At 32.7% G+C, this 27,597-nt stretch overlaps 1 protein-coding gene across 1 annotated transcript; it reads right to left on the bottom strand.

Annotated features, from left to right (window-relative positions):
• Positions 1–6,821: 6,821 nt before the first annotated feature.
• Positions 6,822–14,198, bottom strand: LOC139861669 (cullin-4-like). Its single transcript, XM_071850127.1, has 17 exons — positions 13,839–14,198; positions 13,114–13,229; positions 12,676–13,022; positions 12,362–12,542; positions 12,154–12,276; positions 11,797–12,084; positions 10,700–10,825; positions 10,479–10,580; positions 10,343–10,396; positions 10,057–10,163; positions 8,637–8,697; positions 8,415–8,546; positions 8,100–8,237; positions 7,921–8,001; positions 7,429–7,509; positions 7,249–7,329; positions 6,822–7,057 (listed from the first exon to the last, which is right to left on the bottom strand). Exons 1-17 carry the CDS (start codon positions 14,089–14,091, stop codon positions 6,944–6,946), a joined length of 2,385 nt encoding a protein of 794 aa, XP_071706228.1. The 5' UTR covers positions 14,092–14,198; the 3' UTR covers positions 6,822–6,943.
• Between the last annotated feature and the right edge of the window lie 13,399 nt (positions 14,199–27,597).

The raw sequence follows: 27,597 nt of genomic DNA, 5'->3' as shown, positions 1-27,597 counted from the left end.
TCTATCCTCTTATATAATTATAATTATAAATATATGATATACAAATAATCATAAGACTTTACCTCTATTCTTGTTTCAATTTATTTCTTTTACGTGCACTCTTCATTTGAAGAAGTCAAAAGGTAACAGACAACATAATCATAATCATCATCATATTTCACCATTATAACATAAACATTAAATATCCCACTGGAAAATGTGACCCACTTTATAGAATTTAATTCTTTTCCTTCGTTATATATTAGTATCATTTATTTATTATATGAATTTATTTTCATAGCATTTGATTAGTTCTAGTTAAAGGGAGAAAAATATCTTCACACACAATTTTGGATCAAAGTAGGCCATGGTGCTATTTTCAAATAATGTAATGGGACCTTATTATGTGGACTATAATTTACATAGACTAGCCACATGAATTTAGGATATAATCACGGGTGTAATCACGGATATTATCTGATTATATAAAACTCATGTTATCGATCATCTCTATTCCTATCATTTTACTATATATACACACCTATTTCCTTATTACATCTCACATTCTAAAACTTTTGTTCACTTATTCAAACTTATTCCCACAAAATAAATACCATCACCTTTACATATTATAAGTATAAAATTTTATAAGAAGAAACTTGAAATCATGTCAAGAAGAAGGAAATGAAAATTTATAGAACCTTTCCCATCTGTACTATTTGCTAGGGTGCTAGCTTTCGCTTTATTACACGATAGTTTTTGAGGTGAGTTTATAGATTCCCTTTTTAAATGCTTTAAATATTTTTGGGCTGAGAATACATGCACTTTATTTTAAACGCAATGGAGACAAGTACATACTTAATTCTACACTGAATTTGAACCAAAAATCCCTTAGCTTTGGTAACTAGTAGCTGCCGGTTAAAAGAACTGGTGTGCGCGATTAGTTGTATACGGATCCATAGGGCTTGACATCCCCGTCTGTTCCAGGTATAGAGACCCTAGCCTGAACTATAAAACGGATGTATGTTATTTGAGTTTAGTACACGTTGGTTAGAGTGTATTGTACATGTTGGTTGCATGTATGTTAAAACAGGGGTACTTATTATATATACGTTAAGTTTAGTTACTAGGGTGCTCAATTTCGTAGAATATTTTGATAAATGTTTTGGATGAAACAACTGAAATCTTGTGGTCCACCTTTATATACAGATTATGCGCAATATTAAAACTATGAACTCACCAACCTTTGTATTGACACTTTTAGCATGTTTATTCTCAGGTCCCTAGAAGTCTTCCGATGTTTGCTTATACGTTATTCAAGCTATGTGCATAGAGTCATACATGCTTTATTAGAGAAAACTTTACATTCACAAAATCATCACCATGTATCTTATTTTGACTGCATTGTCAACGGATGTATTATTGTAAACTATTATTTATGGTGATTGTCTATATGTAGAAATCATCAGATGTTGAAAACCTTAGATTTAGATATTCATTTGTGGTGTCTTTTCAAAAGAATGCAATGTTTATCAAAACGTATCATATAGAGGTCAATACCTCGTTGTGGGACCGTAGATAACGTGCCGCGCCAATAGCGATTTTGGCGGTCGTTACACATTACCTGAATGATATTTTGATAAAAGTGATACTAGAGTGTGCAAACTTAAAAAAATCATTATCATTATATGGTTTAAAGCAATCTCCTAGAAAATGAAATGAGAAATTTTGTGATGCCTTATTTGATTTTGATTTTGTGCAAAGTGTGAATGATTACTCTTTATTTGCAAAATGCATTGATTCTGTATGTTTATTTTTGTTAGTATATATTGATGATATGATAATTACTGGCAATAGTAATGAACATATTGAAAATTATAAGTCTTTTCTTAAAACTAAATTCAAAATTAAAGATCTTGGACAACTTAAATATTTTATTGGTATTGAATAAATTGATAATAATTCATGTTTGATTTTGTCACAAAGAAAATATTGTATTGAAGTCTTGTTTAAGTTTGGTTTATTAAGATGTAAGCCTGGTGTTACTCCTATGAAATCTGGTGTTGTATTTGCTATTGTAGATGATCATACTCCTTTTGATTTTCTCTTGGATAATATTAGTGAATATCAGAAATTTGTTGGCAAATGATTTATATGACTCACTTAGGCCTGATATTTCCTATGTTGTTCACTACCTTAGCCAGTTTATACATGCACCTTTAAATTCTCATTTAAAGGCTGCATTCAAAGTATTAACATATCTTAAAGGTAGTCCTGGAAATGGTGTTGTCGTCAAAAAAGGTGACAACCTTAATGTTACTGCTTTTGTAGATTATGATTATGGAAAAACCAATATGTTAAGAAAGTCTGTCACTGGTTTTTGTGTGTATCTGGGCAATAATCTTATATCTTGGAAAGCAAAAAACAATCCATTGTGTCTAGATCATCTGCAGAAGCAGAGTATAGAGCATTTGCATCTGTTACTTGTGAAATAATATGGATTTTAAAAGTTCTTAATGATTTAAAAGTCAAAACTGATTTACCAATGAAAATTTTTTGTGATGACAAATCAGCTTGTAAATTACAAAAAAAATCCTGTTTTCATGAGAGAACAGAATATTTTGAAATTGATCTCCATTTTGTTAGGAAAAAAATAAGTGTGGGTGTTGTTGAAACTGTTTTGATCTCATCAAGTGATAATATTTCTGATATTTTCACTAAAGGTTTATGTGGGACACAACATAAAGCGTTGTGTGATAAATTAACTTTGTTCAACCTATTTCATAATTCAATTGAGGGGGAATATTGAAATAGTAATGGATCAATCTAACATGAAATGTTTTTTTTTCTTTATTTAGTTTGCTTATTTCTGGGTTAAGAAACTGCAGGGTTCTTGGTGTCATTCTTGGAAGTTGAAGTTTGGGGTTTGAAGTAAAGGATTAAACTTTAGTGCTTAGTCGACTTTCAAAGCTTGAGGACCTGGTGGCAATAATTTATTTATATATAATTTATTTTCACTTTTACATCTGTAACTTTTAGATCTCATATCTCTCTCTCGATCACAAATTAGGGTTTCAGTTTTGATCAGTTTGTGTGAGTTAAGGTTCATATTTTCATGAATCTTTGAGTGTTTGTGAGATTACTATTGTATTCAATGTATTGTTTCATACAATCGTTTTTTATTGTATTGTTTTGTGTATTGACTTCTTGGTGATTGGAAGATTTACTTCCTGTGATTGAAAGATTTATATCATCTGTTTGTTCAAGTCCCCCGTGGGTGATCCCGAATTACTGTTAAAAAAAGTGACTCTCAATTCTATTGTCCATTCCTTTTTAAGATGTTTCAACTTAATTGTCCACTATTATAAATAGAATAAATAATATAATAAATAAGTAAAAAGTAAGTAGTAAGACTGAAAAGTAAACAAAAGATAATGAATAATGTGACGGTCACTTTTTCTTAAACTGTGTATTTATTGTCTAAAGATAATAGATTTGGTCGGATAAAGTACTAGATACTATGCGACAAGGGGTGTAACTCCGATAATTGAAACCTATACCTGATAAACGGTCAGATTAGGTCAGTCAGAATGAGGTCAATTATCAGATGGGTTTGAGTCGGGCCAGCTTCTATGTTGGCGGAACAAACTAGGTTGAGACTCAATCAAGTTGAGTCTAGTTGGGTCAAGACCCATATTTTCATCTTGAATATTTGGGTCGGGTTGGGTTGAGACCAATTTTCACCTTCGCATTTTAATTTTTATTTTCACAATTCACTTTCAGTATAGCGTTACATTTTTCATTTTCTCGTTTCAGTTTCACGTTTCGGTTTTCATTTCGTGTCTCAGTTTTCAAATTTACATTTCACTTTTCAGATTCCCGTTTCAGATTTCAAATGCGCGTATCAGTTTTCGGATTTGCATTTCAATGTTCAGATTGGAGTTTTAGATTTCAAATTTGCATTTCAGTTTTCAGTTTCGAATTTCAATTTTTATATTTCAGGTTCGGTTTTTGTTTTAAGTTTCACAATTCGCAAAACTGATAACCGAAACGTAAAACTGAGGATATCAACGCAACTGAAAGCTAAAACATAAAGCGTGAAAATAAAAACTGAGATGCAAAACGTGAAATGAAACTCACATGCAATACCGAACACGGAAACGCAAAACGGTTAACTAAAATTTGAAACGTAAAACATGGAAGTGAATTCAGATATGCAAAACTAAAAAGCAAAATGAAACGAGAAATTAAAATTGAAAACTAAAACATGAATTTGAATATTGAAACACAATTTAAAAAATTGAAACGTAAAATTAAAACTGAAAACTTAAACGTGAAATTATAATTGTAAAATGAAATGGGAATTTGAAAAATTAAAAGAGAATTTAAAACAGTAAACATGAAGCGAAAACTTGAAATGCAAAACTGAAAACTTAAACACGAAATATATAAATGAAAAGTGAAACATAAAAGTGAAATGTCAAACTAAAAACGAAAACACTGAACTAAAAGCTGATATGCGAATTTGACAACTGAACCCGAAACTAAATACTGTAACAAGAAACAGAAACTGAAACACAAAACTGACACTCAAACACAAAACTCATAAATTGAGACGCAAAACTGTAAACTGAAATGCGAAACTGAAACGCAAAATTGAAAAATAGAAACGCAAAATTGAAAACTGAAATGCGACAGTGATTGAAAAGCGAAAATGAAATCTCAAATGCAAAACTAAAACACAAAAATGATATAGAAACGTGAAACTGAAATTGATACTCAAAACTTAAACGCGAAATTGTAAACTGAAAACTGACATACAAAATCGAAAACTGTAAATTGAAGTGCGAATCTGAAACGTTAACTTGAACATTAAAATGTAAAAATTGAATCGTATAAAGTAAAACTTAAATAGTAAACTTTCTAGATTTCGTTGGGTCTATATGACCTGCTTGACTTATACAAGACATGTTGCACCCATAATTATTTGTTAGGTATTGGGTTTAAATTTGACCTAGTTTATTTTTTCTAGTTTTATTATTATTTTTTTTATATATTTTATGAAGACCGGGCGAGTTTAAAAAATAAAACCATTTGGACCTGGGGATGACAATGGATCGGATATGGATCGGGTGATGTTGTATCCATATCCATATCCATATTCATATCCATTTAATTTTTGTTCATCCGTATTCATATCCATATCCATTTAATTTCAGATCATACATTCATATCCATATCCGCTAGATTAAGCGGGTTAATAGATATCCGTTGGATATTAAAAAAATGTTATAATATTTTCTAATATGCTATGGAAACAAAAACGTATTATAAGAAAAATCAATATAACATGAAAAAATTAAAATCTACCCACAAAAAGTGTAATCTTTGTCGAGAATAAAACACAAAAAATTTACTATAAACACATATTATAAAAAATAAATATGTAATTTTATGTTTATTTTCTTATATATACGTTTTTTTATTGGAATATATCATAGTTATATCATTATTAAGTTGAAAGCAAAATATAAATCTAACAGTAAATACATTTGTAATAGTAAATACGTAAGCATATATATCTATATTTATGTATTTGTATATGTATTCGGGTGTAAATGGATATATCCGTGGATGAAACTTGTCATCCATGTCCATATTCATATCCTTAGGTTCATCCATATCCGTATTCATATGCATTTACGTTCATCCATATCCATTACAAAACGGGTGGATTGGGTGGATGTTCACCGGATCGAGTTACCATTTTCATCCCTAATTGGACCATTTATAACACTTTAAACTTCAATGGCCAAGTATGCTAAAAATATTACGTTTATAACCACTGGACCATTTTTAACATTTTAGACCTCAATTGCCAAGTATACTAAAAACATTACGTTTAAAAGTTGAATGTCAACATCAACCAATCGTTAAGTACTCAGGAGATATACATTTTCGGTATTTGATCTTTTGAATGCAAGATGACAACTATTACAAGTAACGATATTGACAGTTGATTATGCATTCTAATTTTGGTTCCATCAATCATTAACTTTAGCTTGAAATGTATTTGGACATCAAATTTGAAAGAAACCCATACCGAAACATTACACAAAAGGGGAAGAGAGCAAACGAAAATGCTCAAAACCACCTAAACAACAAACTAGCGGCGGATCTAGATATTGTAGTTACTGTCGTTGATTAAAAGTCCAATTTTTTTTTATTTTTTTTCTACTTGATAGCCTATTTCAATAGTGTAATTTTTAAAAAAAAAAATTACACCACTAGTGTCACCGGTTAAAAAATCTACTAGATCGCGTATTTCACTGGCAGCAAGTGCTAGCGGTGACCGTCATGTAGGTCCGCTCCCGCAACAAGTAACAAAAACGAACCAAGAAACACACCCGTCCGAAACAAAAAGTGGACAAAACAACCTACAAAGCAAAGGGGAATAAACATTATAACTTATTTAATACAAGTCTCTTGCTGTCTTCTTTTCTGATTAGCCTAGTTTCATATATTTTCATACGTTGTCCCTCAACTTTCAAAGTCACATGCTTTACCCCTAAGCTGCTAACATTATAACATAACATCAACTAATACATAGACACACGCAGGGGCTTTGAATTTTTCGACTTTAACCCAGTGGATTTTTTTTTTCCCTCAAAACCTATATATTTTGCTCCAAAAGCTTCAAATTATGCCCAAAATTCTTCAAATTTTACCAGAAAAACCTCCATTTTTTCCCAAAAAAAGTTACTAGGGTTTAATTTTTTTTTCGCCCCCAGTAAAAAAGATCCTGATTCCGCCACTGCACACACGTGCAAGTATACGCACTAAATTTCTCATCCTCAAATATATTAGAAGCAATAAGTTACCGGTACATATGCCAAAATTACGATCATAACGAATCGAACCTAAAATTTCCCATGTTTACATGCAAAAACATAAGTAACATAATTTACGCCAAGTAATTGTATATTTGAGGATTGGTCTTGTCTCTCTCTAAATATTCTCGATCAATGAGGCTTTCGATTCGCTTCTTCAAGTCGGATGGCTTTATTGGAAACTTCAACTGCATTACAAGACAATAAAGCATCTTAATAATTCAGCTAAATTTGTGAGGGGTTAAACACAATAGCGTTGTATAAAACTAGTTTAGTAACAACTATTTTCAATGATTAAAGTTGAATTAACTTGAACAGGTCAAGTAAAATTTTTCAATGAGTCAAACTCTTTACAAAGAAATTGTATGTATTGTTTTACCTGCTGAAAGAGTTCAGTAATCAAAAGTGTGTGACTCAGCACTTTCCTGGTCTTCATGATCCGAACAATAGCAGCATCAACCTGAGATCAAGTTTATTATAAATAAGGCTGAAAATTGTGCTGTAGGTTTTAATTCAACATGCAGTTGTAAAACACATATCGAACACTGAGGTACTAAACCTGATATTGACGATCTTGAAACACTCTTTCTGTCGTGCTAGTGTTTTCTTCAACTGTTTCTTTTAGTTGGATAGCATTAACCTGTACCATACAACTAAATTAGACTCCATAAACTCAAGAGAAGTAGAAATTTCAACCCTTATTCTTATGATCGGGTCCATTTGGGTTGGGTTTTATTATTAACAAGTACAGAGTATAAAATAATACTCCGTATAAAATAAAAATAGCCTGATAAAGAATTGCTTGAATAGGGAAGTGGATCAAAACGTACCTCTAATGCATTAGACCTCGACACGTTTTATACAAAACTACCGAGTATTATTTTTGCAATCACATGTGACAAACTCATTATTATATATTAAATTAAATATACTACTATTTTTTGGACAAAGATTATGTACTGTACCTAAACATATATCTGTTCATTTCACCTCTAAGTAATATGCACAAGTAATGATTATTTTGGCATGCTATGTTTTAAGTTGTTATTACCTTTATACGATAAAGAGGAGCAGTAAATGCATCATGGAACATAAAAGAATCATTGTCCTCCACCTCTCGACCTTTTGGAGACTGGAAATAAAAGTCAAACGCTTAATTCTCAATAGGATGACACTACAAAAAAAAAAAAAAAAAAAAAAAAATTTATTAACATATGTTAAAATAGCGACCTTTAGAAGAACACGAACTTTCCCACAAGCAAGGGACTGAAGAGTTCTCCTAAGTTCCTTGTCTTCGATGCTCGTCGCATCCTTAATATCTTGAAAGCTGAGCTTTTCCGCATCATTGAACAGCATTAATACAACAGTCTGGATGATAGTGACCCACAATAAGATTTGAAGTATGTATATAGGTACCACAATCATATTTAACACACCAGCTGTTTAGGCATAAGTTTGAAAACATGAACAAAAGTTTGTTTCCTTGTCAACCTGACGTGTTTCGACCTATACTACAAAACACGTTTCAAGGATTGGGAGACTAACCTGATATAATGAAACGGCCAGCTCCTTTTTACCTTTGGGAAATTCTGCTTTTAGAACACAATGGCCTAATGAATGTTGCCACATTAACCTCCTCCCACTGTATTTGCTCAAGTAAAACTCTCTAAATATGTCCTGTCAACCCAAATCAGTTTTTAGTTTTTCAAAAACTTAGAACAATGAGATTACCGAGCATAAGTCAATCATCTTCCCTTCATCCCTTACCTGATACACATTCAGTTCATGGGGTAGGCGAACATCCATCACCGGATACGTTGGCCAGTACCTGCATTCAAACAGCACATCGATTCAACATGAAAAGGGTTATATAACATGTCAAAACAGGCACTTCTGGTACAGGATGAAACAGGCTGGGTGGAGCCAAAACACTTGCCATAAGATAAATAATTGATGACGTGTCATGTATGGTTATAATGATAATTTTTTTTTCAATAAGCTAACCTAGAGTTGTAATCACTTGAATCCAATAATTTGCTTGAGATTCAACGGACCAATTAGAGCGTGACATGTGGCGCGACAATCACATGTGATTGAAAAAAAAAATATTTTTTTCAAAAAAAAAATTAATTTAAAAAAAAAATTTTGAAAATTCTTTTATTATTTTTTTTTTAATTTTTTTTTTAATTTAGCATCTCAAATCTAATCACATGTGATTGTAAAACCCAATCACATGTGATTGTAAAACGCAATCACATGTGATTCTGCATGTCAAATCCAATCACATGTGATTGAAAAAAAAAATTCAAATTTTTTTTTTTCAAAAAAAAATTTCAAGCGAAAACATACTTCAATTCGTTGATTTGATCAAGTTTGTTAGCGTTTCGTGATTATATCTTCAAAATTTCAGACTTTAATTCGGTGATTTGATTATGTTTTGATCAAAAACTTGGTGTTTAAAGGTTTTAGAACAAACTTATTGAAATTCGTCATTTTACTAAAAATTTCTTTTTTCAATCGCATGTGATTGAGAGGTAATACTCACACACCAGTTTTTTATCCATACACACTTAAGTTACTATTACGCCCTTATATACAATAATGGGAGTTCAACTCCCTAAATAAACTTAAGGATATAATTGTAAGTTTTAAAGCACAAAGTGTGTATGGATCAAAAACTAGTGTGTGAGTATCACCTCCCCATGTGATTGGATTTGAATGCAGTAGAATCACATGTGATTGGGTTTTACAATCACATGTGATTGGCATGTAGAATCACATGTGATTTACTGCATGTTAAATCCAATCACATGTGATTGAAAAACAAAATTCGAAAAAAAAGTTCGAAAAAAAATTTCGGAAAAAAAATTTTCGAAATTTTTTTTGTTTTTTTGAAATTTTTTTTTTTTATATTTTTTTCAATCACATGTGATTATCGCGCCACGTGTCACACTCTGATTGCTCCCTTGATTCTCAACTTAAAACTTGGTCTCATTTGAATATTTCTCAGCTAACCTAATATTTTGTTGAGTTAATTTAGGTAGTTCAAAACATTTAAAACACACTTTGGGCGACCTTTTCTTGTTTGTACCATTTACCATCCGAGTTATCTTGTAAAACCTAATTGACACATTAGAACCATTGTATCCTGAATCAACAAATGCAGCAAAAGAATAAAATAACATACCCAGTTGTCAAGACATGCACACTCATCTCAATTCCTGATGGAAGCTTCGTCCTAGCTTGAGATGATTGCTTAAAAGATTCATTAATCTCTTTTGATAACTCGATGTCCTACAAGCATAATGTTAGCTATATTAACTGTAAATTATGCTTTATGTCACTTCATTGCCCATTGTCCCTCTTATCTGATCATTTACGAGAATAATATTCCAGTGCAGCAATAATTCAAACAGTATATCAACAAAATTGTGTTCGATAAGAGGACATATATGAAGTATTGAAGTACCCACCTTAAACATTCCTTCAAGTTTGTTTGTAAACTGGCTGCCACATTCAGTTTTTAACTGTAAAAGAGATGAAATGAATAATATTATGTAATCAGCCAACACATTCACTAAATTTGTATGTAAACAACAGGCTCCGAACCTTAGAAATCATGGATTTTTCAGCATCAATAGACGCACTCTTTCCCAACAGTAACCTTTTTGCAAGGTCCTTTTTATAGAAAGCTTCAAACACATCCTTACCCTATAACACAAAGCAAATTAAAGTTCTTAGGAGAAAGCAACAATTAAAATTAAAATTAAAATATAAAGAATTAGAAAGTGTCAATTCGATAGATTATTACTAGAGTGTGTGTATGAGACCTGTATAAATCTGAACAAAACTAAGACTTTATCAAGAGTGCCCTCCAATTCTTCCTCTGATGTACCCTTGTTTCCAGCACGTAGCTTCTCATCCAAAAACTTGGCAATCAGCTCGGCTGGCCGATTCTGTCAACAATTTATATTAACTAGTTTCATATCATAAAAGGTCATATGTAAAAGATATTAAAAAAAAAGCAGTACTGATAAGCCAGTCAACCATTTAAAAAAAACAGTACCGATAAGCCAGTCAACAATATAGCCAAATGCACAAACAGAGGTTGTAAACGCTAGTTGGGGACTAGTCGGCCGGGACCTTGTAGGGACTAGTAGGCCTAGTCGGGAATAGTCTGCCATTGACAAACTTTGACTTTGACCATGTTTTACAGGATAAATCAAAATTTGACTGACTATATATGACTTTTGGCTGATTTAGACCCATTGACCAACTTAAACGGTGTCGACTGGCGACTTTGACCTGTTGACAACACTGCACAAACAGCCCTGGTTCTGACTCTAGGGACCGATTCGAAAAGACACAGTTGAGCCCAAAAGTTGTATATTGATCCTAGTATTTAGTTAAAGATTAATCAAGGCCTAGTCCAAAGCCCAGTCTTAAGTAGATCCTGATTACAATGTTAGGCTCAATTGTCCAGTCCTAAAGGTATGGTACCTTGTTCCTTGTACAGAAAATTGTTTTTATAAATTAACGTATTTCTTACGTGTAACGTAAATGTAATATGTATATTGGACGGCTTTTTTAAAAAAATATTGATGTTTTTCCTTGAACTCCATATTTTTATTCTTCTGTAAAATTATTTTTCATAGGTTATCTTTTATATCATGTTATAGATTTAAAACACCTTGTTATAGTAGTGTATAAATACTATTTATTTATTTATAGTTAAATTTAATAAAACAGAAAATCTAATAGAAAAACATAAGAACAGGCCCCTTGAGCCCATCAGAGGGTCCGTTTTTTTTTTTTAAATGAAGGACCTGGCTTGTGCAATTAAGATGAAATGGTTACACTGATAGATTTTACTTCCATGATATGACAATACGAACGACAAGGATTTAAAAATTAAATGATAAGATACCTGGCGAATATTAATGAGATGTTCGAATGCTTCCTTGATTGTGTTGGAAAAGGCATCATTCTTTGTAAAACTATCTTCCCATATTTTATCAAGAGATGCTTTGAACTCCAAGAGAGATAATACCATGTCTTTATCTTTCTCTTCATCAGTTACTATGCCCTGCCCTGTTCGTCTGATGTACGAACTAAGGGCTTTTCGTAAAGACTCAAGAGCATTTACTCTAGAAAAGAGCATATACAACCTTTGAAGATCTTGAATTCGACTACCATCCATCAACATCATGAAGCCCTAAATCCAGTAGTTAAGGTTAGTACTTTCCAAAAAGACTCAAATGTGAATTGACAAAATTATCCATGCCTTTTCAAGTATTGCAGCAATATGACACTCAAGGAGTTGTCCTTCAGCAGTGGCTAATAATGGCTTTCTTGTACTAGCATCCAGATAAAGCACACATCTGTCATGTTCCTCATGTAATCTTACCTGTGGTGATTATAATGTTAATTACTAGCTATTTTAAAGTTACCCAAATATGCCTACAAGGTAAAAGCAGACAGATTTTACACACCTCCACATGTTTCAAATAATTGGAAACATCTGATTGTTGCATGTATTTTACACCTTCAGCTGCATAAAACTCTGATGTACGTTCAAGAAATGGCTTCTCAAAACTCTCTGAGTAAATTCCTAATGCAGTGAACATCTTCAAAAGATGGTTCAGCAGGGTCCTATCAACCGTTTCACGTAATCTGTCAAGGGAAAATTCAAAATGCAACAGTCCACATTGATCACAGGTCATATGGGGGGTGTGGGGGGGTGTGTGTGTGTGTGTGTGTGTGTGTGTGTGTGTGTGTGAAATGGTGCACTAAACTAAGGAATTACCTCTCACTGTCAATCATTTTCAAAAGGCCAAATACCGTTTTGTGCTCGACTTCTAAAGCTATTGATAATTGTTTTCGGAAGAGTTGCAAGCCCATGTCCCATAGTGACTTCACATTTGTAGTTTGCTTGACATATGTACAGTCAAGATACAACGCTATTCCCCGGATCATCAACAGTTGGTCACAAAAATCTTGCCATGTTTTCTCTACCAGTGACAAAAAAACCATAAGATCTTCACTTTTACCAACTAAAGATTGTAAAGTAGTAGATATGTGGGCTTCACACTCCTTCTCAATCCTGTTGTAAAGATTTCCCCCCAATTTGTGCAGGCAAAGATCATTGACAGCCTATCAACGACAATCATTTTAGTCGCAAATAGAGTAAAACATATTACATTGTGTAGTATGGTATATTAAATTGTCAAGTACTGAAACTCACCTGATAAAGTTTTTCTAAGTCACAAGAATCTGGCTGCTTTAAGAATATAGCACTGATAGCTGACTTCAAAACAGACCATGTATTTTCCTCAAAGTTTGTAGGCAAACTCGGCTTGGCTTCAAAGGTTTGAAAATAAGTTTGAGAACAACATTCAAATTCATATGCTGTGGACTTACTAGGTTAGGCACTAAAGGTAATGACATTATTAAGGTATATGAGATGAGAAGTATAATTAGCTCACCTAACGGCCTGCTGTGATGGCAGTTCAAGCAACTAATCAAACCTCACCAAGTTTGTAATTACTTACCATATATTACAATGGCCTCCATATCCGAAACTAACTGGACTACATGCTGGAGACTATAATAACTGATACAAAGTCTATCAAAATTCAACAATATGGAATCTCATATAGCTGTTTATCTACAAGATTGGGTTGTTTTAGAAGTCTACTTTAGCTCTATTGTCATCCTAATGTTGACTATTATGACTATGACAAATTGCAAGTATCAAAATGCATTTGAATAATTTCAAGTAATAATTTGTAATCAATATATATACACATATGCAACAGTCTCTTAAACCCTAGTTTCCCCTGTTTTCCCAAAATTTATCACCAAACTATAAACCTAAAACCCTAAAAGTTCAATTCTACATAAATCAAACACATCAAACACGTTTCATACAAAATTACACAGATATATCTACGAAATCATAATAAGTACCTTTGAGTAACTTAATTACAAACTTTTTAGCAGGTTGTGGAGGTAATGCTTTTTTACGAGACAAATTGGCGGTGAATCCAACGCTTGACGAGGAGGCGCGTGGACTTCCGGCGTTATGGACGTCGGTATCGGCGAGATCATCATCGTCACCATTGAGAGAACACGCAACGACGGCGGCCTGAGACTTGGCCATTTTCATTGGCGGTTCAATAGAAGAACGTTTCTGTGATGAATTGAAAGGAGATTGAGACATATGAATGAGACTGAATTGATTAATTTGAAATTATGATGAGGAGATAATGAAGCTCAAAGAGACGATTAGATGAAGTTGAGTTTTATTTCCCAGTTAAACCGAGCGTCTTACAGTCTATATATTTCGTAGTTGAGTGTAGATTTCACATCACATTTCGTAGTTATAAAAAGTGTTGTTCCAATTTTTAAAATTGGTTGTCAATGCCGTAATTAGGTCAAAATCTAATTTATTGATCATAGTTGATCAAATAAAAATTGATCAACATCATAAAATGAATTTAAACTAGCATTTTAAAGTTTTAAAAAAAATAAAAGATTGAAGACAATTATATTAATAATTATGTTTATGTGAGTTTTCATCTATATTTATATATAAATTATATATATGATTTTGAAATTTATTTTTCAAATGTATAAAAAATAAAATTTGACTAATCCCGTATTAATCTTCGAATTATCAATTACTCCTAAAATTATGACCGGTTACTTTCCGAATAGCGAGTTTGCAACCTTGGTCATACCCATTGTTGTAAACGGCGTCCGTTGCGACGTCCGTTTCGGCGTTTTGGTGACTAAACCGTTTCGACCCCGTCCCGTTTTCTTATAAGCCGTTCAACGGTCAAAAGTTAGGTCAAATGCAGGAAAAATTGGGTCAACGCCGATCAAAAGTTAGAAATTCTGTTAAAATCTGTCATAAGTCGGTCAAATCAATCAAAATTGTCATTTTAGAGTTCCATTTTGTATTATATTAACGCTAATAGCAATTATATGTACAAACTTGTCAACGAAGGTTTTTTAGCTCTAAAGGATGTGTAAATATATATATCTATATATATATATATATATATATATATATATATATATATATATATATATATAAGTCAACATTAGTCAACATCCGTTTCGACCCCGTCTCGGCCCCATTTTTTCCGTTGCGACGTTTTGAGGTCACTACCGTTTCGGCCCCGTCTCGCGTCTTTTTCAACGTTGGTTATACCTATATCATACATTGGTTTGCAAACTCGCTTTTCGGAAAGTAGCTCCAAATTATATTGTGACATACTCCATCCGTTCCAAATTAATAGTCACGGTTTCACATTCGAAGTCATTCCTTTTAAACTTTAATTTTAAATACATTTGTTTGTGTTATATATTTTTCTTGATGAAGTTATATTAATGAAAACACATTCAAACCAATTCATTCGTATACAATTCATATATACCACAAACTGAAAGATTTTTATCAGTATCATCAACTGTGCCCAATCGCAACAAGTTCATCCCAAATTGATTTGAACTTTTGGTCATACTCAAATACGGAAGAAGTGCCCTTTTGGAGAAAATGAAGTGCATCACACAAAGTGTGCAATCTTTCAATGGAATGACTATAATGATTTTCTAAAGCGTTCCATACTTCACGAGAGATTGTTAAAGCCAACAGGCGTGGGCTCTTTGGATAAAGAGGCATGAATAATGATCAAACTCGTTGATCAGCGGCTTACCATGTTGTAAACGCGGGATTTGGAGACAGGGTCTCATCGACAATAATAGTAGGTTCTGGTTTCATGATGGTACCATGAATATACCTGAGAAGGTTTTGATAAGAGATGAAGGAAAGAATTTGATGCTTACACAAAAGATAATTTCTGGAAGACAATAATTGTGGTTATGTGGATAATAGTGTTTAAAGGTAGGGTTTCATCTGTGTAAAAGGAAGAAGAAGAACTGCCATGGCAATGATACGTGGTGAAGCAGAAAAAAGAAACGAATAATAGAGGACCGTTTGTCGTTTGATACCATGTAACGATAACAATCTACCCTTGGGTGTTCGCATTCATTAAGTATTTATAATATATGTACAAGGAATTAGAATTGTAAACAAATACATACATGGAAAGAATATCTCGAAATATTTGAACTATCTTGCTATCCAAGGTAGATCTCGTTACTTGTGGACCAAGTCCATGTTTATCGTTAATACAAACAAATAAATTTTAAGTCAAAGTTAAAGAAGAAAGACTTCAAAAGTTAAATTTAGAAATTAATTTGGGACGAAGAGAGTTTTCATATATGGAGAACTATATGTATGGTTTGGTTTATGTTTTTTGTTTTTGTGTCCTTTTTACGAGCGAGTAATGAAACGACTCGAACCCGATTACGAAAAATGACAAATTTTTTTACACATGTTGTCTGACATTTGACAACGTTATGCTGCGCGGCGCGCCAAGAATCTGTGTGGCGAGCAATATAACTGAAAACAAACCCCAGAATCAGCTCCAGTATCGATCTCAATTTCCTGCCTTGTTGCGCGGCGCGCTGCTAAACTGTGTCGGGCGCATTAACACTGAAATCAGCCTGCTATTTCAAAACAACTTTAACCATTTTCAATGTCACACAATATTATACAGGAAGCAATCCATTCAGCTAAAATCTGTTTTAATTAAATACACGATATCTTAACGATACTTCAAAATGTTTAACATATTGAAATGGCCCTTGGAACTCAAATAACCCATTACAACAACCAAGAGTAATCTCGACCCAATTACAGAAATATATGGGTTAAGACTCAATATCTGATGTGGTAGCGTGGGTGTATATAAAATAGCTTAAATTTTACTAGGAAATACTATTAAATACGATACAATTTTACACAAGATATTTATTTATTTATTTATTGAATGGATATACTTAAACCTTGCTACAACACTTATAGGCAGTGTACCTAATCGTACAGTAGTGTAGTTTTTAGTAAGTCCGGTTCGTTTCACAGGGAAAAAAAATCTTTAAACAAAGCTTAACGCTATATTAGTTTTAATTTATAAAAATACAAATATATATAAAAGTAATATTATTATTATAAAGGGGGGTTTTTACCGTTTAATGACCGGTTTGTCGATTTTAAAAAACTTTAGTTGCAGTTAAAACAAAATGTAAAATATTAAATAAATAAAAGACTTAATTTAAAGCGTAAAGTAAATAACGATAATGAAATTGCGATAAATAAAAGTGCGATAAAATAAACTTGCGATAATTAAAAAGTACGATAATTAAAAGTGCAATTAAATACAATAACAATAAAAGTGCGATAATTAGAAGTGCAATTAAATATAAAATAAAGGAAATTAAATATGAAATAAAATAATTATGCTTATTTAGACTTCCGTAATCATGATGTTTGACGTGTTGATTTTAGTTTTATGCCCATGGGTTAATTGTCCTTTGTCCTGGATTATTTAATATGTCCGTCTGGTTTTTGTCCATAACAGTCCATCAGTCATAAATATAAAGTGCGAGTATCCTCGTCAAATTATCCTTATTCCCGAAGTTAAATATTCCAACTAATTGGGGACTTAAACTGCAACAAGATTTTAATACTTTGTTTAATAATTACACCAGGTTATCGACTGCGTGTAACCCAAGGTTTTAATACTTTGTTAACAATTATGCCAAGTGTCCTTGTACATAATTTCACCCCTGTTTTAATAATTCTAGTGGCTATTAATCCATTCCCGTGTCCGGTTAAATGAACGATTATTCGTACATATAAATATCCCGCCCATCGTGTCCGATTGAGTGTATATGGTTATTTATAGGGACGTCCAATTGTAAATCTTTATATTAAAATTAACAAACTATCATTTAGTTAAACAAATATAAAGCCCATTAATAGCCCATAGTCTAATTTCCACAAGTGTCGTTCTTTTGTCCAAACCCCAATTATGGTACAAAGCCCAATTACCCAATTTTAGTAATTAGCCCAACATCATGATTACTTCATTTTAAATAAGCATAATAATAACTTAGCTACGAGACATTAAATTAAAAAGGTTGAACATAACTTACAATGATTAAAAATAGCGTAGCATTACACGGACAGAATTTCGACTTACACCCTTACAACATTCGCTAACATACCCTTATTATTAGGATTTAAAATTAAAATTAAAATTAAAATATAAAATATAAATATAAATATTACGTATACATATATAGAGAGAGATTGATTTATGATATTAAAAATGATCAGAATTCGTTGGGTTTTATAGGGATTTGAGTCCAGGGAATCTCCGCGACTCGCGGTCCTTTCCTTCTTCAAACTCCGCGAGTCGCGAAGTTTGTTTTTACAGCTCACCAAGCCTTGGCTCCTAGCTTGTCGACGGATTATATAAATAAATATAATATATAAATAATTTTAGTAATTATTTAAATATTATATTATATTTATGTGCATAGTTGACTTGTAATTTTTAGTCCGTTGCGTCGAGCGTTGAGAGTTGACTCTGGTCCCGGTTCCGGATTTTCGAACATCCTTGCGTACAATTTAATATCTTATACTTTGCGTTTTGAATCTTGTACTCTTGTAATTTTGAGACGTTTCTTATCAATAATTGGAACCTCTTTAATTGTATTTTGTACTTTTGAGCTTTTTGGTCGTTTGCGTCTTCAATTCGTCGAATCTGTCTTTTGTCTTCACCTTTTATTATTTAAACGAATATCACTTGTAAATAGGACAATTGCAACTAAAAGCTTGTCTTTCTTGAGGAATAATGCTATGAAATATATGTTCGTTTTTAGCATTATCAAATATTCCCACACTTGAGCGTTGCTTGTCCTCAAGCAATATAGTCTTGAAATACTAGAATCACTTCTTTATTCTTCACACTTTGTACATCAGTGATTTCTTTACGGCGGTATAAACAATGGTAGTAACGATGTGGTTTACAGTCCCACATGACTATAAAAATTTAGATCCTTTAAGGAAATTGGATCTTTATGAAAACATTTGATCTTTTGAAAATTTTAATCTAGCTTTTACCCTAGATAAGTTTTCCGAAATAACCCTTCACCGGTGTTTGCAAAATATTTTTGTGGGTTGTGTGGGTTTCAGATTTGAATATTTTAGCTCAACACTTGTGGTTTTGTGTTACCCACTTGCTAACCTTGTATTAGGAAAGCAACACGTCCAGTTTACTTGTCCCGTATATTACCTTTCGACAAACTACCGTCCGGTTGTAAATGAAAGCGATGAACAAGCAACTGTTAAGGCAATGTCCCGTGACATGCTTTTGATTATGGTCTATAAACGTGTCGGATGCTAGTACTATCCTTTGTAGGAGCAATAGTAAAGATCATCCTATGATTTTTCGGTCTGGCACAAGGTCCTGTCTTTGACCATGCTATGCAACCACCGTTCTTACGGTTGACACCCGATTTGGTTCAGATGACCTAATGAATTCCAGGTGAATTCCTAGAATTTTACGTTCAAAGGTAATGAACGCATTGAAAATAGGGTTTTCAGAAAACAAGTCGGTTTTAATTTGATCAAAATATTTTCTCGTTCAAGCTCGAGTTTAGATATCATCGAATTTCATGAGTTTGTAATTCTCAATCTTTAAGGTCAATCTCTAGGATTGAGTAATATCAGTCTTAAAAGCTGATTTTTGATCTTTAAGGAGATTATCCTTTCTGGAGATCTGATTCATTAGTCTTATCCAGCTAATTTGCACGGCGCCCTCCCCATTTTACAAGACAGATCCTCTCATGGTTAGGATAAGTCTGACCACTTGGCGACCCTGTTTTATGCTGAGGTCCGTGGATTTCCTGCTGATTTTAGAGATGACTTTTCTAGATTTTTCATCAACCTACAGCTGGTCTGGACGACAACTTCCTGACCTAAATCAAGAAGCGCGTTTCTTTTTCGGAAGACTTTACTTCCTTTTAATGATGGAATTGATTCATCGTGTAGATCCATCTCTTCTTTTCTTTCATCGGGTAAAACAGTTTAGTTTAGTCCAAAGCAAAAGTATTTTCAGTTATTTGTTACAGAAATATGTCACATATGTTTAAAATAACTTGGTAAATTTTCCCACACTTGGCTTTTATTTTCCTTTTTATTGTCCTCTATTCCATTTTAAATGAATTCTAACATTTTGGTTTGTTTCTTAATTTATGTCCTTTCCGAGGTAACAATAATTTCGGTGTTAAAACCTAGTTTTATCATTCATAAATATGTATAAACATGATTTTGAGTTCATTTAATTGAAAATTTTGAAAAATTTTACTAGAATTGGGTAGTCAGTATATAAGACTAGGGATGTTCTTTATTATCAGAGAGCACTAGATTCTAATACAACTACTACGTTACTAGTATTTTTAATGGTAACCAAGTGTTTAAGTAAAAAATTTTAAAAATCCGAAAGAATTTAACCCCTTCCCACACTTAAGATCTTGCAATGCCCTCATTTGCAAGAAATCAGTAACAATTTAAATTATTGAGGGTGATTAGCGTAGAAATGATTAAATTTTACCAAAGTTTCCAAACATATTGTTGTTTGTGTTGAATGATAAATGGTGCACATCATTTGTTTATTCCGTCTTGTTGTTATTTCACATATATTTTGCATCTTGTCGTCAAAATTAGTTGCTTTTACTGAACTTAATGTCAGTCTTTGAAAATACGTTGTTTTACCCTGTTGTGTACATAAGATAAATTGCAAACATATATACATATTTTTGAAGTTTGGTATATTACCCCACATTCAAAAATTATTAAAATCTAATAATAAAAGTTAGAAAATTATAAAAACTATTACAATATTAACATAAGTATTAAATGTATCAACATTACAAATAATAAAATAAATAAAACTAAGTAGACTAGGGATGATACTGATACCAGTAGGGGTTCCATGCATAACCGTATGTGTTATAGAATGCTTCGGCTGGGTTATGCGTAGGATACGGTGGTTGGATCTCTATAGACCAGGGAGGAAATACGGGCGATGGAGTAGCAATATAGTTTCTACCTACATGTTGGCAATGAGCTATGATTTGGTTTTGATGAACTTTCAAATCTTCAAATGCTCTATGTCTAGCATTTTCATACTCTTGTGAAGTTATAAACCTTTGCATTTCTGTCATTTCATTTCCCCGTCCCACATTACCTGGCTGTTGGTTTCTCTCAACCTGTGGATGTCTACCATTATATCGTACTGCGGCGTTATTTCGCCTCTTCAAAACTTTAGCACCATGGTATACATTTAAACCAATTGTATCGTGGGGTTCTGGTTCTTCGATTAATAATCCCCCTGACTTATATCCACACCGAGATATTCAGCAATCAAAGTAATAAATATACCACCTCCTATTATACTGTGCGGTCTCATGCCCCTAACCATAGCTGATAAATAATAACCCACACAATAAGGTATACTTACAGCGCTTTGTGGGTCTCGAATACACATGTGGTAAAACAAATCCTGTTCATTTACCTTTTCCTTATTCTTACCTCGTTGTGTAATCGAATTGGCTAAAAACCTATGAATTACTCTTAACTCTGCTCTATCTATATCCAAATAAGAGTAATTTCCCCCTTTAAATCGGTGATGGCTAGTCATTTGACTCCATACACCATGCGTATCAAAATTTTCATCAATTTTCCTACCGTTCAATATCAACCCTCTACAATCGGCAGATGCTAACTCCTCAGGCGTATATATACGTAAGGCCTGAGCCATGTCTAGTAAAGACATGTGGCGCATCGAACCTCCTAACAAAAATCTAATAAAAGATCGATCGGTTAAACTAACTACCCGATCATTTATTTCTATACTACACAATAATTCTTCACACCATACTTTATATACAGGTCTACGCATGCTGAATAATCGTACCCAATCGTTAAAAGTAGAATTACCATACCTCTGTGTAAGTAATTCTCTAATTGGCCCGGCCAATTCTATAGCTTCTAATGGTGCCCATTCTATTACCCTAGGTACTTCAACAACTTTAGAATGAAGAGTATGCAAGCCCCTTTGGTATTTTGGATAATCTATCCAACGTCTATCAAATCTCAAGTTCGGGTGCAAATCTTCCAAGTGCATATCTGAAAATGTCATAACTGGATGAGGTATATCTTGTTTATAATAGCTATCAACATCCTGTTGTTCCGCATTCTCAGGAGGAGCATTGCGAGCTTGGGATGAAGATTCACCCCTTTCAGTCTGCAAAACACATCAAACACAATTTTTGTGCATCCAAATATGCATTAGTGTCAGCAAAATCATCAATCAAAATAATTACAATGACATGTCCAATTTATATCAAACTTATGCTCATTTTCATATTTTTATCAAATCTACACTTTTTCAAATAAGCATATACGAAAATGTTCGCCAAGTTCATAAGCATTCAACTCAAATAACATGTCAAAATAATCATTACTAGCAATTAAACAAGTTTCAAATGGCATTATCTCTCAAAAATCAAGTTTATGAATTTTAGACTTGAAAAAGTCCACTTTAATTCTCAAAAATCATGTTTAGGCTCAATGTTTGGATCATTTAACTACCTAAACATGTTACACTACTTAATTTAGCAATAATTCATGACAAAAATCGGCCATAACCTGTTTATATCAAAAAGTCCCAAATTTGCTCAAGAACACAAACCCTAGATTACTCAAAATTTGAAGTTTAAGGCTTCTAATCATGTTAAATAGCATCAATCTAGGTTATACAAGCATAATACATAAACAATTTAAGCATAATTACACTAAAAAGCATCTAAATCGAATTGGGTATAAAATTGCTCAAGAACACTAATTTTCGGATTAAAGAGTGTTTTGGTGTAGAAATTTACCGTTTTCCTTGAGTAATTCCTTGATAGCATCCTTCTCAACATGATTTTGTGAAAGATTTGATGAAAAACGGTGAAAAAATTCGATTTTGTGGTGTGTTTTTCGGGTGTTTTTCGCAGTTATTTGGGGTGTTTGTGTTGGGACTGATCAGTTCTGCGTATATATTTTTTTTTCTTCTGAATTTTGGTCTCTCTGCGACTTGCGATGTTTTTGTTCTTCAAACTCCGCGAGTCGCGTTTTTTTTTTTTTTTTTTTGTAAAAACCTTATCTTATAAAACAATTAATTAATTAATTTTAAAATTTTGTTTCCCTTGTTATTTAAGACGAGGTCGTTTCGGAACGATGTCCTAGTCCGTCCTTCGACAAAATTTTAAAATTTGTCTTTTTGTAGCGATTGTTTTAAAAGCTAAGATTTTTGGGGTTTTTTAATGTTTTTGGCATACTTTAATTCAATAAGATTAAAAATAATGATAATAAAAGTTCTCGTCCCTCCCTCGGGTAAAGCAATTTCGGTTCAAAGACCTAGTCTTCAACTTACGACGAATTTTAAAAATCATATTTTTAACTTAGCAAAATAAAGTAAATTTTTGTTTTTAAATTCACACCAAACTTAAATTTAAAATGCATAAAATTAAAAATTCACACCAAACTTAATTAAAAATTCATATTATAAATTCACACCAAACTTATATTATATTTTTGTTTTTATACATACAAACTTATAAAAAGATTAATTTTTCAAATATTTACAATTTTAAATATATTGATTTAAAAAGTTTACAATAATTTTTTTTTAATACTAATTTATTAATTTTAAAAACATGGTAAAAATAAAATTAAAAATCTTTTTGGTCTTTTATCCCACTTTAATCAATCAAATATTATCAAAAATATGCTCCCCTCTTTTCGGTAAAGTAATTTCGGTTCCATGACCTAATTTAACTCATGACGAATTTTTGAAATATTTTGAGTTGATTGATTAAAGATATTTATACCTTAAGAATAAACGTTAAATTTCGCAGTGATGTAATAAATTTTTGTATGATATCAATAATTTCGATCGCCAAACCTAATTTTATTCAATACCAATTTAATACTTTATAGCGAACAAATTAGCGTTTATTATCAAAAGGTTAAAAATAAAAATAAAAATAAAAACTGTACAGACTTACCTGTGAGATAGTATTCTTAGTGATATGATCTATCCCATTCATAAGATAGTCGGTTTAATTGATTTTCCATGGCTACATAGGCGTAACCTCGAGCATTCAGTGTTTTTTCTTCTAAACATATGAACGGTCCGTCTCTGCATAAAGTAACAAATTCGGTGTTTGAATAGGTTTGATTATTTGAACATTTACCTCCATGTGACCATTTTCCGCATTTGTGACATCTTTCTAGGTGCCGTGCTCTTCTTTTCGCTGCGAATTTTGATTTTCCTTTACCAAATTGTAACTTATTATCTTCGCATCTGGATTCTTTTCTTACTCCGTCCAATCTTTCTCTGATTACTGATACTATTTCACTCGGAAGTGTGTCATTATTACGTTTAGTGATCAAAGCGTGTAGCATTAGACCATGGTTTAGTTCACAGGAAGTCTTCATTTCGTAAAAACCTAAAAAAAATAAAAATTCAGAATGGGGGGAGAAGACTAGTTCTTTAGGGTCTGCTAGGGAAAGACCATTCGGGTTCCATTTTTGAGAACTACATGAAAACAGAAAATCTAACTCTAACAGAAATACATATTATCCTTTAAAAGACTTGATTCTCCCCACACTTAGTTAGCTGTGGTATCGAAATTGTGATTAACTTCATTGTCAACTTCCATTGGACTATCTATGTAATGTTTAACTCTGTGACCATTAACTTTAAATTCAATTCTATTTGAATTTATTAATTCTATCGTTCCGTATGGGAAAACTCTTTTGACTATGAATGGTCCAGACCATCTTGATTTCAATTTTCCAGGAAATAGCTTGAATCGTGAATTGAAAAGAAGAACTCTGTCTCCTTCTTTAAATTCTTTTGAACTTCTGATTATTTTATCATGCCATTTTTCGTTCTTTCTTTATAGATTAATAAATTTTCGTATGCTTCATGTCTTAATTCTTCTAATTCGTTTAGTTGACTTAACCGTAGACGTCCAGTTTCATGTAAATCAAGATTACATGTCTTCAAAGTCCAAAATGCTTTGTGTTCAATTTCTACTGGAAGATGACATGCTTTTCCATAAACGAGTCTAAAAGGTGTGGTTCCAATTGGAGTTTTGTAGGCTGTTCTAAAAGCCCAGAGTGCATCCTCCAACTTAATGGACCATTCTTTCGGATTTGATCCTACGGTTTTTTCTAGAATACATTTTAAAGCTCGGTTGGTATTTTCAACTTGTCCACTTGTTTGTGGATGATATGCAATGGAGATTTTATGAGTTACTCCATATCATTTAAGAACTTTCTCAAGTTGATTATTACAGAAATGAGTTCCCCGATCACTTATTAAAGCTTTCGGTGTTCCAAACCTTGCAAAAAGACGTTTTAAAAAGTTGACTACAACTCGTGCATCGTTAATTGGGAGAGCTTGTGCTTCCGTCCATTTAGATACATAATCAATGGCTACGAGAATATATAGATTATTATGAGATTTTGGAAATGGACCCATAAAGTCAATACCCCAAATGTCAAATACTTCACATACTTGAATGACATTTTGTGGCATTTCATCACGTTGACTTATTTTTCCGGCCCTTTGAGAAGCATCACAGGATTTGCAAAGAAGGTGTGCGTCTTTGTAAATTGTAGGCCAATAGAATCCAGCATCATAAACTTTTCTTGCTGTTAGTTGAGGCCCATAGTGCCCTCCTGTTGGTCCCGTGTGACAATGGTTTAAAATTTTACTAGCTTCATCTCCGAATACACATCTTCGTATTATTCCATCTGGACAACTTTTAAACAGATGTGGATCTTTCTAGAAATAGTGTTTTATATCACTGAAGAATTTCTTTCGTTTTTGGTACGATAATCCTTTTTCAAGGAATCCACATACTAAGTAGTTTGCATAGTCTGCAAACCATGGAATTTTATTATAATCTATCTTCAATAGATATTCATCAGGAAAGTTGTCTTGTATGGCTGATTCATTTAGAACTTCTAATTCGGGATTTTCAAGACGAGAAAGATAATCAGCGGCGAGATTTTCTGCTCCTCTTTTATCTCGGATTTCAATATCGAACTCTTGTAAGAGTAAGATCCAACGGATTAATCTTGGTTTGACATCTTGTTTCGAAAATAGGTATCTAAGAGCAGAATGGTCGGTATAGACCACCGTTTTTGCTAGAACGAGATATGAACGAAATTTGTCAAAAGCAAAGACAATAGCAAGGAGTTCTTTTTCAGTAGTTGTGTAATTCGTTTGTGCTCCTTGTAACGTCTTACTAGCATAATATATAGGTTGAAATCGTTTTTCAATCCTTTGTCCTAAAACGGCTCCCATTGCAAAATCACTTGCATCGCACATAAGTTCAAACGGTAGATTCCAATTTGGTGTTATCATGATCGGCGCATTAGTAAGTTTCTCTTTAAGAATATTAAAAGATTTGATGCATTCATCTGAAAAGATGAATGGAGCATCTTTTTCTAGGAGTTTATTAATAGGAGTGGCAATTTTAGAAAAATCTTTTATGAAACGTCGGTAAAAACCGGCATACCCTAGAAAACTCCTAACTCCTCTAACATTGGTGGGATGTGGAAGTTTAGCAATTACATCTACTTTAGCTCTATCCACATCAATTCCTTCTTTTGAAATTTTATGTCCAAGAACGATGCCTTCTTTAACCATGAAATGGCATTTCTCCCAATTAAGTACTAGATTTGATTGTTCGCATCTAATAAGCATTCATTCAAGATTAGCTAGACATGATTCAAATGTATCACCGAAGACTGAAAAGTCATCCATGAAAACTTCCATGCATTCTTCTATCATGTCGTGAAAAATCGCCATCATGCACCTTTGAAAGGTTGCAGGGGCGTTGCAAAGTCCAAATGGCATGCGTTTGTAAGCAAAAGTACCATAAGGGCACGTGAATGTTGTTTTCTCTTGATCTTCAGGTGCTATTGGAATTTGAAAATATCCAGAAAAACCATCAAGAAAACAATAGTAACTATTTCCGGCTAATCTTTCCAACATTTGATCAATAAAAGGTAAGGGAAAGTGATCTTTTCTGGTGGCGTCATTTAATTTTCTATAATCAATGCATACACGCCATCCTGTTACAGTCCTAGTAGGAATAAGCTCATTTTTTTCATTTGTGATGACAGTCATGCCACCCTTCTTAGGCACGCATTGAACTGGGCTTACCCATGGACTATCAGAGATCGGATAAATTAAACCTGCATCTAGCAGTTTAATAATTTCTTTTTTAACAACATCTTGCATATTAGGATTTAGTCTTCATTGGCGTTGCACATACGTTTTATGACCTTCTTCCATAAGGATTTTATGTGTGCAATACGAAGGACTTATTCCTTTAATATCATGAATCTTCCATGCAATGGCTGGTTTATGAGCTTTCAACACAGAAATGAGTTGTGATTTCTCATTTTCAGTAAGAGAAGACGATATTATTACAGGTAATTCAGATTCACCATGTAAATAAGCGTATTCCAAATGGTTTGGAAGTGGCTTTAACTCTAATGTTGGAGGTTCTTCTATCGATGATTTATATCGATATCTGTCTTCTTCTTTTAGCATTTGAATTTCTTCTGTTGTTGGTTCATATCCATTAGCTATTAGTGTAGGTAACATTTCAACTTCATCAATTGGTTCAGTTCCTTCTCCTAAAGAACATTCTCCTGTTCCTTGTAATTCTGGAA

This window comes from Rutidosis leptorrhynchoides, chromosome 8, assembly GCF_046630445.1.
Source record: "Rutidosis leptorrhynchoides isolate AG116_Rl617_1_P2 chromosome 8, CSIRO_AGI_Rlap_v1, whole genome shotgun sequence".
Taxonomy (NCBI): domain Eukaryota; kingdom Viridiplantae; phylum Streptophyta; class Magnoliopsida; order Asterales; family Asteraceae; genus Rutidosis; species Rutidosis leptorrhynchoides.
Note: the sequence above shows the minus strand (reverse complement) of the source record. Positions and strands in the feature narration are given on the sequence as shown.